At 47.8% G+C, this 12860-nt stretch overlaps 1 protein-coding gene across 11 annotated transcripts in view; it reads left to right on the top strand.

Annotated features, from left to right (window-relative positions):
* PPP2R2B (protein phosphatase 2 regulatory subunit Bbeta) overlaps positions 1-12860 on the top strand; it is a 512334-nt gene that overhangs the window by 467354 nt on the left and 32120 nt on the right. For all 11 annotated transcript variants that reach the window (XM_045492888.1, XM_045492878.1, XM_045492850.1 and 8 more), the window contains one exon: positions 1063-1227. In XM_045492888.1, the coding sequence (XP_045348844.1) occupies positions 1063-1227 (165 nt within the window). The remainder of the gene's footprint in view (positions 1-1062; positions 1228-12860) is intronic.

Below are 12860 nucleotides of genomic sequence, written 5' to 3'. Positions count from 1 at the left end.
TGGATGGCTTTTTTTTTCTGGAGCTTAAACTCCCACAGAAGCTCTACAGCAAATCACAGCTTATAGAAACATGAGGTCCTGTATATCTCTAATAAGACAAATTTTGCACGGTTAGCAAAATTTTGCATCCGAGATAAAATCCTGGTGCTTCCACTCTAGCCATGTGACTTGGAGCCAGCTTCCATCTCCACCTCTGATAAATGGGGATAAGAAAAGGACTGGTTATAGAGCTGTTATAAGGATTAAATGAGATAAAGTACATGGTATGCTTTGCACAGCAGTTGACCTATAGTCAGTGTTCACTAAATGGTAGCAGCTCTTAGTATTGTCACCCATGTGTTGTTAAAGCAGATCTCAGGGGGCACCTGGATGGCTCAGTAAGCATCTGACTTTGGCTCAGGTCATGATCCCACAGTTCCTGAGTTCAAGTCCAACATCGGATGAGCTCGAGCCCTGCTTCAGGTAAAAGACAAGCCCCACTTCCTCCCTCTCTCCCTCCCTCCCTCTCTCTCTCTCTCTCTCTCTGCCCCTTCCTCACTTGCATTGTCTCTCTCAAAAAAAAAGAAAAAAAAAAGGAAGCTCTCAGGGATTTCGTAGAAGAGCATTCACAGTCTATCATAGATACCTTTTATCAGCCCAGGAGTCTGGGGAAAGATTCAAGTAAACTGAACTATTTAGTTGGAATGGGACTAGTTTCTTCACTACTGTTGTCAAATGAGAAATGAAAGTCTTTCATAAAACGCAGCTCGGCACATTTTAGCATGGTTGCATGTGCAGATAACTTTGATGGGTCAATGGAACATGTTCTATATGCTATGGAGGATGAAATGCATGTAAGGGGCCAGGGAGACCTGAGTTCTAATGGTGCCTCTGATTCCTGGGCATCTCTGGGCCTCATCTGCCAAGCCCAGTAATACCCTCACATTTGCTCGCACAGTTCCTGTGAGGATCTGCTGTGTGTGGTAAACGCTCGCCTGTTACACGAAATGCAGGCAGTGCTGCTACGAATCACCCCCGCGGGTCTGCCCCCTTCTGGTCCCTTCCTTGACTCGTCCGTGCCAGATATCGTCGACATTAAGCCGGCCAACATGGAGGAGCTCACAGAGGTGATCACAGCAGCCGAGTTCCACCCCCATCACTGCAACACCTTCGTGTACAGCAGCAGCAAAGGGACAATCCGGCTGTGTGATATGAGGGCGTCGGCCTTGTGTGACAGGCACACCAAATGTGAGTAGCAAGCAGCACGGAATAGCTGGGGGTGGGTCACTGGGCCCTGACATGCAGGAGGAGGAGGGGAGAGCCCAGGGGATTTGGATCCCCTTCCCCTCCTTCCACACCCTGGCAGCCAAGTGCAGGTGTTGGCCTGACTCAGGACTCAGCTCTATGTCAGGTATTTCGGTACAGATGGAACCTCATGTCCAATTCCACAAACATTCGCTAAAGGCGAATGTGGAATCCAGAGGTGAGTGAGACATGAGCTGTGTCACATCACGTTATGACATGATCTGAAGTATGTTTTAAGATCATTCTTGCTGCTGTGGGGAAAATGAATCTGAGGAGCTCCCTGAAGGGAGACCAGGTAGGGGATCATTGCAGTAGGCTGGCAGGGAATGGGCGTGGCCAGGACAGGGGCGCCGGTTGGAGGTGGAGAGACGCTGGTGCGATCTGGACAGATCTCGTGGTAGAGTTAACATGGCCTGCTGGACTGCACGAGAAGCTGTCCTGAATGGCACCTGGGGGTGGTGACTAAGTTAATAATACTGTAGTGCATATTTAAAAGTGGCTAAGAGAGTAGATCTTAAAAGTTATCATCACCAGAAAAAGAATTTGTAACTGTGCGTGGTGATGAATGTTAACCCGGCTTATTGGTGATTATTTTGCAACATATACGTATATCAAATCATTATGTCATGTACTTGAAACTAATATAATGTGTTTTGGTTATATATCAATTAAAAAAAAAAAAAGAATTGGCGCGCCTGGGTGGCTCAGTTGGTTGAGCATCCGACTTTGGCTCAGGTCATGATCTTGTGGTTTGTGAGTTACAGCCCCATGTTGGGCTCTGTGCTCCCATCTCAGAGCCTGGAGCCTGCTTCCAATTCTATGTCTCCCTCTCTCTCTGCCCATCCCCAACTCATGCTCTGTCTCTCTGTCTCTCTCTGTCTCAAAAATAAATAAACACTTAAAAAATAATAATTAAAAAAAATAAAAAAGAATACCACCTGATGCAGGAAGGGGTTAGTGCTTTTAGAGAGGTTGTAGCTCTGGGAACAAGAACTCTCAAAGTCCCAATGGCCATAGTGGGCACCGGAGGATAGCTTCAGAGGAAGGGAATGGGTTACATAAAGGGCAGCCAGACTCACAGGCCCTTGGGTCACGCTGGTTTTCAGGCCACTGTTGGAGAGAAAAACAGCTCCAAACTAGTAGGGACTGAGTGCTTCGAAGCCAAAGGCTCTAAGACCCATGTGAGCAGGTGAAGCCTGCTGGCCCTGACAGCAAGTGCTGTGGTAGAAGAGATGGGCCTGGAGCTTTCTGGAAAAAGAACTGCTCCCCAGAGTAGAAGTGCCTAAAGGCAGTGATAATCCATGTCTAGTGTTGGACTAAATAATGTGCAGCTGCCAAGATGTTCATGGGGGACTAGAGCTCTGTTTGTTTCCCCACTACCTTCTGCTTGGTGTTATTTAGCCTCTGCAGTTTGCTGTGGAGACCCAGAAATTAAGACCTTTCTCTCCCATAGTCCCACCTTCCACTTTCAATCCCTGTGTGACATGAGTGATGTGATGACTCTGCCAGGAGAGGGGTGAATGTGTGGGACATTTTGATAATCTTTGCTCACTCATTTGGTGTGAGAAGTATCACATGGGGAAGCTGGTTTGTCGAGTGCAGTGCTGTATACACTGTGTGGGTTCTGGAGCCACACGGACCCAGGTCAAAGCCAGACGCAAATGGCTAAAACAATAACTTCTACCTCATGAGTTTGTCGTGGGACTGAGGTGAGGTAACTATTCAGAATTGTTAGTGTGAGGGGCAGCTGGCTGGCTCAGTGGATAGACATGCAACTCAATCTCAAGGTCATGAGTTCGAGCCCCCTGTAGGGCATAGAGCCTACTGAAAAAAACTGTTCATGCGACGTTTTACTTTTTTGCGTGTGTATTTTACCCTTAAAGCAGATTTCATTTCAGAGTATCTACCTTTCAAGTGCTCAGTAGCCACATGTGGCTCATAGCTATCCTATTATTAGTACCTGTTTAAGACATTTCCATCATGGCAGGATGTTCTTTTGGAGAGGACCTGTCTAGGCTATTAGCTCTATGGACCTATTTTGTTTTGCTCATAGCTGTTTCGCCACACTAAACCAGGGCCTGGCGCATGATAGACGATGAATAAATATTTGCTCGTGTGTGTGTGCTGGCACTGATCTTTGAGCAGTACTTACTTCTGTAAGCCAACGAGAGGAGGAGTGTTCAGTGCAGAAGGACCAGCATGTGCAAAGGTGCTGAGCCACGAAAGATCGTAATGTTGGTGGAACTGCAGGATGAATGATATGGATGGTACATAGGGAATGACTGGGAGACAGAAGTGATTTGAAGCTGAGGAGGAATACAGGAGCCTGGGCATATGGCCATGATGAAGAACTTGAATGTTTTCTCAAAGTCAGTGAACAGCCATTTACGTAACCAGGAGAGTAATATCATCGGAATTACTTGTTACAGAAGTTGCTTAGACAGAAGGCAGAAGGATGGAGGCTGGGTTATGACTGGGAGAAAAAACAGGCAAGGAAATAGGTTAGGAAGATACTATAATGTAGACAAGGATTTCTTAACAGCAACACTATTGAATTTGGGGCACACAGTTCTTAGAGGAAGGGAGGCTGTCCTTTGTATTATAGGATGTTTAGCTGCATCCCTGGCCTTTCCCCCACTAGATGTGAGTGGCCAAGGCAAGTTGTGACAACCAAAACTATCTCCAGATGATGTGAAATATCCAAGAGGAAGAAAATTGCCCTTGGTTGAGAACATATCTAGACTAGTCTCCGCCCATACCAGCCTGAATGTCCCTGATCTCGTCTGATCTCGGAAGCTAAGCAGGGTCGGGCCTGGTTACTACTTGGGTGGGAGAACTACATATCTAGACTACAATTCCTCATCAGTCCTTCAGCATGATTTTCATGTATTTGTGATGAGTCTTTTACTATTGAGAACTCTGAGGGGTCCACTGGAAAGGGAAGACCTCTCCTGCATTCACTACATTGAAAATTTGGCTCATGACTTAAGATGTATCCAGGAAACATTTCAGGAATAGTGTGCAAGGCAGTGTGTTAACACCCAGATGAGCACTGGAGATAGTCAGGGATTAGGATGTTCAGAGGAGGGTGGGACATTTGGGATAGATATCACAGGGGAAGGCTGAGACTGAGGAGTCATGTTGAACAAAAGTAGGATTTGGTGTGGTGGGAAAGAGAAGGAGAAGGGTGTTTTGGGCAGTGCGTACAGATTGGGCAAAAGCCGGAAGTTAGGAAGTTACGTGCAACCTTTTTAGAGTCTTAGTAAGAGGTGTCAGTTGGGTGAACAAATATCAAGGAAAGAGGCGAAATAGGGGTGATGGTTCCCATCAGGTTGGTCCTTGAAGATTAAAGTCAAAAGTTTATGGTTCTGTGTATTCATTCATTCGTCCATTCAGTCATTGAGCACCTACTCCGTACTCAGAGTCTGGCTCCCAGTGTTTCATAAACTTTTCCACTGAGGACACACAGCACTCTGGGGGCAGGTCATGAGCCTGGCTGCCGTGGAAGAAGGGGCACCCAGAGGCAATGAAACCTCTCCCTTGGGCCCTGGGTGACCCTGCCCACCAGCATAGAAAAAACAGCACACACCTGGCCGAGGCCAGAGATCCTGGGGGAGATCACAGCAGATTTTCTTTGAAGTCTTTTCTGTCCTAAAATTTCACATGAATTTTGCATTTTACTCCCATAAAATGCCTATTTTCAGTTGAATTTAATAATTACATTTCTACCCCACTCCCAAATTTCCAGCAAAATTGATGTTCCCAAAAGATGCAGTGTTCACCCCGTGGCTTTTTGTACTGCCTAGTTCATCCCCCGTTCTCCCCCACCCAGACACATACGCATGCCCCAGTTTGAGAAACAGCCCTAGTTATGGAGAGTGATTGGAGATCATCTGGCGGGAGAATAGAGTTATAGAATTTATGTTTTATGGAAGATTAACACAGTGGTGGTGGGAAGAAAGGTAAGAGAATTAGAAGATTTTGGGGGCACCTGGGTGGCTCAGCGGGCTGAGCGTCTGACTTTGGCTCAGTCATGATCTCACAGTTTGTGAGTTCAAGCCCCACATCAGGCTCTCTGCTGACAGCTCAGAGTCTGGAGTCTGCTTCCAATTTTGTATGTCCGTCTCTCTCTGTCCCCCCCACACACACACACTCACACCCTGTCTCCCTCCCTCCCTCCCTCTTTCTCTCTCTCTCAAAAATTTAAATTTTTTTTTTTAAAAATCAGAAGATTTTGCTTTAGCCTCAACACAAAGGAGATTCATAACCTACAGAAGGATGGTGGCTATCAGAATCAAAAGGAAGAGAAGAGGAAAAGGAACAGTTTTTAAAAAATGACTACAGGTGCTATGAGCATTATCAGAGGTTGACATTCATCACACATGGATATTAGTTGTTGATTGTCCTTCCCCTCTGGACCACAAATCCTCTGAGGGTAAGAACTGAATCGGCTTTGCTCATATGTCGCCAGGTGTAGCACATAAGTAGGTGCTCAGTAAATACTTATTTAGTAAGTGAATTAATGTGCTAGGGTTGACATAAATGGCATATGGGACATGGACTGGTAAAAGCTATACCAGGGCAGAGTGAAAGGTTGGGATTCTGCTGGAAGCATGTTCCGTGTGGGGTGATGTGAGCTGTCTAAGGGGGCAGACACCAGCTGGTAGGGCCACAGATGCAAAGTGAGTGCCAGAGATGGCTCGAGGACCCCCAGGGTGCTCACCGCCCACAGTGGCAGACACGAGCTTGGGCTTTGGAGTCAGACCCAGACACTGAGGAATAATCTCATGGTGAGGCTTGAGGACCCCTGAACTCAGGGTGGAAAAAGGATAAGGCCTTAGAAACTCCCAGAACTAGAAAAGTTTAGAGCAGAAGCTTTGGAATCAGAACTCCACTCTGACATTCAGTCACTGTGTGACCTCAGGCAAGCTGTCTAATTCCTCTGAATCCCCAGTTCCTCATTTGAAAAGTAGAAATAATCAGGACAGCCTTGTCAAGCTGGTTGCTTACAAGAAGTAAACATCATCTTGTGTGTCAGAACCTGGCATCTGCTGGGCACACAGGAGGCAGTAAATGGCAGCAGCACTTACCACACTTATTCCTCCCGAACCCCCTGGTTCCAGACCTGGAGGTGTGCAGTGCTAAGACTCCAACCCCTTTCCCAGATATAGGAAGCCCCATTATTCATTTATTTAATTAGGTTTTGTTGAGCACATACTATATGTCAGGTCCTTTACCAGACTGGGGACACAATGGTAAGTGAAACCATACCTGGTTTCCTCCCCCTTAGAGCTAACTGTCTTTGTTAGTGATAGAACCAATAGGAAATAGGTAGAAAGGTAGTAGGTAGGGAGGTACATAGATAGACAGATAGTCTCATCTATACATAAACATGGGTGTGTATGAGAGGTTTATTTTAATATTTGGCCCATGTGATTTTGGAGGATGATAAGTCACAGGATCCACACTGGTACTGCAGGGCACCCACAAAAGCCAGTGATATGTTTCCAGTCTAAGTCCAAAGACCTAAGACCCAGGAGCGCTGATGGTGTAGTTTTAGTCCGAAGGCCAGCAGGTTCATGACCCAGGAAGAGCCAGTATTTTCAGTTGGAGTACAAAGCCAGCTCAGCGGAGTCAGGTGGAAGAATTCCCTCTTACTTGGGGAGGGCCGGCCCTTCATTCTATTCAGACCTTCAACTGATTGGATGGGACTCACCCACATTAGGGAGGGCAATCTGCTTCACTCAGTCTGTCAATTTAAATGTTCATGTCACCCAAAAACACTTTCACAGAAACACCTGGAATAACAGTGGACCAAATACCTGGGCACCCCATGGCCCAGTCAAGTTGATACATAAAATTAACCTTGGCATGAAGGGAGAAAGACCCACTCATCAGAGAATCGCAAACAGATATGACATTGCGCCTGTAATAAGCGGTATGAAAGAAAAGCACGTGGTGCTATGACGGAATGGAACAAGGAGCCTACACCCCAGGCAGGGCCCTCCAGCTGTGACCTGACAGCTGAGAAGTTCCCTGTGAGACAACAGGGAAGGGTCACGGGGCCCACAGAAGCAGGAGGCCTGGAAAGCTGCACAGCCAGGGGCTGCTGCCCACAGCCTGGGTCACATAGCCCTCGAGATGCAGAGCCCGGGGACAGTCTCTGGGGAGGCCCAGGAGCTAGCAAGTGGCCCGAAGGCCTCTGCCGCAGCCCTGCCTCCCCATGCCCCCGCCTGACGCTTGCGGTGCCCTGAATTGCCAGCCACCAGCCTCCTAATCTAATTAAGAAGCGAACAAAATTCATTTTCCTGACTCGTCCAAAGTGCCGACCTTCTTCAGAGCACATCTCCCTTTGTTCGGCTGCTGTAAGCGGCCGCCTGGGCTCCTGCCGGCTGGGAGAACGACTTCAATCTGACCTCTCGCCTGACATTTCATATTGATTTTCTCCATCCTCCTCAAACGCCAGCCTTCAGTGGATGACGGCGCAGCCAAGGTGTGTGAACAGAATTGAGACAGTTCATCAGAGTTCAAAATGAAAAGCAACATTGGCTTTCGGAGATGAGCTCTGAGAAGGAGAGTATTTAATAACCGTCCGCGTTTAATCAAAATGCCGAGGAGATTCGTGTTATCAGAGCTGCATATATTAATTTCCATATGTCCCTCACTCTGCATAGTCAGCAGGGGTTGGGAGGGAGGATTCTCTCCCTCGTCTCTGTTTTTTTTTCCTATCCCTTCTGGCGGTAGTGACAAGGGTTGTGTTTGCAGTTTGAGATTTTAATGCCTAAAACAATAGGGTGCTGATGACAGCAGCTGATAGGCTGGGCTGAACCACGCTTTTCCTTTTCAAGGCATGACTGTTGGCAGTTGGGTGAAGAAACTGGCCAGGTATGATGAATGACAACTCAGAGATGAAAGAGAAATTACATCCGAACTCCTCTCTAGTGCACTGCGTGAAATCTGGTCCCTGCTCACCTCTCCAACCTCAGCTGCCCAGAGTCTGGCTACGTGGACCTGCCTTTAGGTCACATAGACCCAGACATTTCCCGCCTCAGGGCTTTTGGACAGGCTATTCCTCTGCCTGGAATGGTCTCCCACCATGTTCCCCCTTGTCTGCACTGTTCTCATTTTTTAGGTGTCTGGGAAACCATCACCGCCTCAGAGAGAACTTCCCTGTTTACCCCTATTTGCACCCTATTTTCTTTCTTTATTTTTTCATAGAATTCATCTATAGATGTTTGCTTTTCTTTCTCTGCATCTCCCCCCCCCCCCGCACCCCGCCTCCACCTAGAATGTAATCTCTCTGAGGGCAGGGACTTTTATCTTACCAACCACGGAATTACCAATACTTAGCATAGTGCCTGGCTTACAAGTAGAGCTTCACTGGACATGTGTAGTGGAAAGGCAGGCAGATGGGAAAAGAGGGTGAGAGGGTGTTTTCACTTACTCACTAGAGTCCCTGTAGCAAACCACCCACTGGGTGGCTTCAACAACAAAACCTAATTGTCTTGCAGTTCGGGCACCAGGTTTCCTAGATCACAGCATTCACAGAGTTCGCTTCTTCTGAGTGCTGGGCAGAAAGGATCTATTCTAGGCTTTTCTCCCTGGCTTACTGATCAGGGCATTCACAGAGTTCTCTTCTTCTGAGTGCTGGGCAGAAAGGATCTATTCTAGGCCTTTCTCCCTGGCTTACTGATAATCAGGGCATTCACAGAGTTTGCTTCTTCTGAGTGCTGGGCAGAAAGGATCTATTCTAGGCCTTTCTCCCTGGCTTACTGATGACTGTCTTCTCCCTGTTTCCTCACATCTTCTTCCCTCCACACGTGTCTGTGTCCCAAACTCCCCCTCTGTTAAAAACACCAAGCATATTGGATGAGGGTCCACCCTAGTGACCTCATTTTAATTTAATTACCCCTATAAAGACCCTACCTCCGAATACAGTTACATTCTGAGATGCTGAGGATTAGGGCAGCGAGGGGCACAATTCGGTGCATAACTGAAGATGTGAAAAAAATCAAGTGCACAAGCCCTGGAACCTACACTTCAGGTGTGGATCCCGGGCGCACTGGCTGCCAGCAAGAAAAGCAGCAGGTAAGATCCTCAGACAGAAGTGGAGAAAGGGGTCCCCTGAAGGGCCACAGAGGCTAGCTTTCCCACAACCTGTGGATGCAGTTAAAGGTGGAGCAAGTAGGAGGGGATCCCATTAAACGTTAAGGCAGACCACAGCTACAGACTCACCATGAGTGCAGCACTGTGAGCAGAGTAGGTGTAGACAGGGACTGGCAGGCCTGTGGACAAGGGGTGGGGTCGGATGTAAAATACAGGCAACTTTCCTATTTTTCAGATTTCCTCCCCTCTCCCCCAGGTTGTATTTCTACTTCTGTAATTTGACCTCCGTGGATAACAGGAGAGCCCCGCTTCGTGCCTTGGCTCCAGGGTGGAGACATAGATTCGCTCCACACTCCCTTTGATGGCACCTGTCTTCAGTACTGGGATGGGCGAGGCAGGTGCCGAGTCCTTGTTGTTCTTTTTCTTCATCCACTGAAGCTGCTATGATAGAATCCGTAGACTGGGTGGCTTAAACAACCAACATTTATTTCTCTCAGTTCTGGAGGCTGAGAAGTCCAAGATCAAGGCCCAGGCAGATTTAGTGTCTGGTGGGGACCCACCTCCTGGTTCATAGGTGTTATCTTGCTGTGTCTTCACATGGTGGGAGGCGTGAGGGAGCTCTCTGTGGACTCTCTTTTACAAAGGTACTAATCCCATTCATGAGGGCTCCACTCTCAAGGCCTAATCACCTCCCAGAGGCCCCACTTAAAAATACCATCACACTGGGGATGAGAATTCAACATGTGAATTTGGTAGGGGGGACCCAAACATTCAGTCCGTAGCATTCCCCATGAGCACAGCCCAGAACATTTCTACTTTGTTTCTTCCCTTCATCCAGACTAAACTGACAGTAGCAAGTGAGTTCAGAGACAGGGCCAATGTAGGGGAGAGAAGTCAATATGGCATCAGCATCCACCCTTAGTCTGTGTCCATGGTAACTGGGGGACCTGGAACAGGTTACTTAACCTCTCTGTGCCTCAATTTCCTCATCTATAAAATAGAACCAGTCAGTGGTAGTGCATACTTTACAGGGTACTTGTGCAGATGAGATGAGAAAACACCATGATGCCTTAGAACAGCACCCGGCCCATACAAGCTTCATGTCAGATATGGTTGGGATGATGGTGCCAGCCTGCTTCCCTCCCACGTGTGTCTTTTACAAGTGGGAACGGGAGCAGCAGGAGCAGCAGCAGCAGCAACAATTGTAGATGTGGTAATGTCAGCAGCCATTATCACAGCTAATTTCTGTGACATTTTATGACATCCAGAAAGTAAGCCAGGCTATGCGCTCATTCAATCCTCCTGACAGCCTTGTGAGGCACATACCATCATTAGTCACATGTTGCAGATGAGGAAGAGGGAAAATGATACTCTTATGGCCACCAAATGTTCTTTTTGGGACAGAGAACACCAAGTGTTCAGACAGAGCTGAGGTTTGATCCATATTTGTGCTCTTTAACCAGGATACTAGAAATCACTTACTCCACTAAGAGTTATTCAACACCTACTCATTCCTGCCTTCACAGAGCTTACATTAGCAAAGAGTGGGGAGACAAAATTCATGCCATGTACAAATGAACGAGTTAATTTCACACAGTGATAAAGCCATCAGATTAAACAGGGTTAAAGAATACCTGGATGGAGGGGCACCTGGGTGGCTCAGTCGGTTGAGCATCCGACTTCAGCTCAGGTCATGATCTCACACTCTGTGAGTTTGAGCCCCGCATCGGGCTCTGTGGTGACAGATCAGAGTCTGCAGCCTGCTTCGCATTCTGTGTCTCCCCCTCTCTCTGCCCCTCCCCTGTTCATGCTCTGCCTCTCTCTGTGTCAACAATAAATAAAAACGTTAAAAAATTTCAAAAAAAAAAAAAAAGAATACCTGGGTGGAGGTGTTTACATCAGGTGGTAAGGCAAAGCCTTTGACTGAGACTTGAATTGTCAAAAGCAGACAGAGATAACGTATGAAGGTCCTCACACAGGAACAACATTGTGTGTTCAAAGAATAGAAGAGGGGCCAGTGGATGGAGGCTGGTAGGCTGAGCAGTGGAATAGAGGAGGAGGCAGAAAAGGTAATTGGGGGACAGATAAGTAGTCTTGTAGACCAGGTAGAGCAGCTGGATTCCATTTAAAGTGAGGTGGAAGCTAGTAGATGGTTCTAAGCAGAAAAGTGACTAGTACTGTTTATGGCCTTAAAAGACTTCTCAGGGTGCCTGGGTGGCTCAGTCACTTGAGGGTCCAAGTCTGGATTTCAGCTCAAGTCATGATCCCTAGGTAGTGGGATTGAGCCCTGTGTTGGGCTCCATTCTGAATGTGGTGCCTCTTTGGGATTCTCTCTCTCTCCCCCTCTGCCCCTCTCCCCAGTGCTTTCTGTCTCTCTCTGTCTCTCTCTCTCTTTCTGAAATAAATGAGAAAGAAAAGAGTTCTCAAAAGAAAAGGGGGTGGCAAGCCTGGAAGCAGAAAGACCAATTAGCAGGCTCTTGCCTCGGTCTAGAGAAGAAATGATAGTGACTCTGACCAGGATGGGGGCAGTGACGAGGTGGTAAGTGGCCAGATTCAGAATCTCCTGAGTAGGCTGGGCTCATCAGACCTGCTGAGAGGCCGGCAGTGCAAAGGTATAGAAAGAGGTAAGATAACTCATAGGTTTTGGTCTTGAGCACCTGAGGGCATAGTGGTGATGTACACTGAGACGAGGAGATTGAGGAAGGAACAGGTTGATATGGAAAAACCCAAGTGTTCTCTTCTGGATGTGCCAGACTGAGAGGTCTCTGATCTGCCCACTTGGAGAAGTCTGCAACAAATGGACACCTGAGTCTGGAAGTCAGAAGAGAGGTCTGGGCTGAATGTAGAATTTAGGAGTCATGAGCTGTTAGGATATTTGAAGCCATAAGATGGGGTGAAGTCACTTAGGGGAGAGGGTGCAAATGAGGAGGAGTGGACAGTAGAGGACGGAGGCACACCAACACTTCCTGGTGGGGTTGGGGGAAGAGGAGGTGGTCTTTTACAAGAGGCTGAGTATGGGCTGCCAGGGAGGTAAGAAGGAAACGGGGGAGGGGAGAACAAGGGCTGTCAGGGAGGTAAGAGCGAATCGGGGAAGGGGAGAACAAGGGGTGGGGAGCAGTGGTGTATAAGCCAAGAGGAGAGAGAGAAGGCCAGGGTAAGGAGCTGGGGCCCCTGCCTGCAGCAGTGATGGGCAGCTCTGCAGCCCCAGTGCCCTTGCACTGGCTCCACCAATGAGTCCACTGCCCATGGTCGTTCTATTCCATGAACAAGGCCCTTCTGCACAGACAAATCTGCAGCTTGAGATTTGGCCACAACATTCCCTCCTTCACGTGAAACCAAGGCAGGCTGTCTATCTAGGGACTGTCACCATCAACCCTGCAGTGCACTTACATCAGTTATCACGGGGCTGGTATGAAGATATCTGATTCTTTCACATTGTAGGGGAAAGCTACAAGTACTTTAGGCCATAA

Source organism: Leopardus geoffroyi, chromosome A1 (genome assembly GCF_018350155.1).
Source record: "Leopardus geoffroyi isolate Oge1 chromosome A1, O.geoffroyi_Oge1_pat1.0, whole genome shotgun sequence".
NCBI classification, from domain to species: Eukaryota; Metazoa; Chordata; class Mammalia; order Carnivora; family Felidae; genus Leopardus; species Leopardus geoffroyi.
Note: the sequence above shows the minus strand (reverse complement) of the source record. Positions and strands in the feature narration are given on the sequence as shown.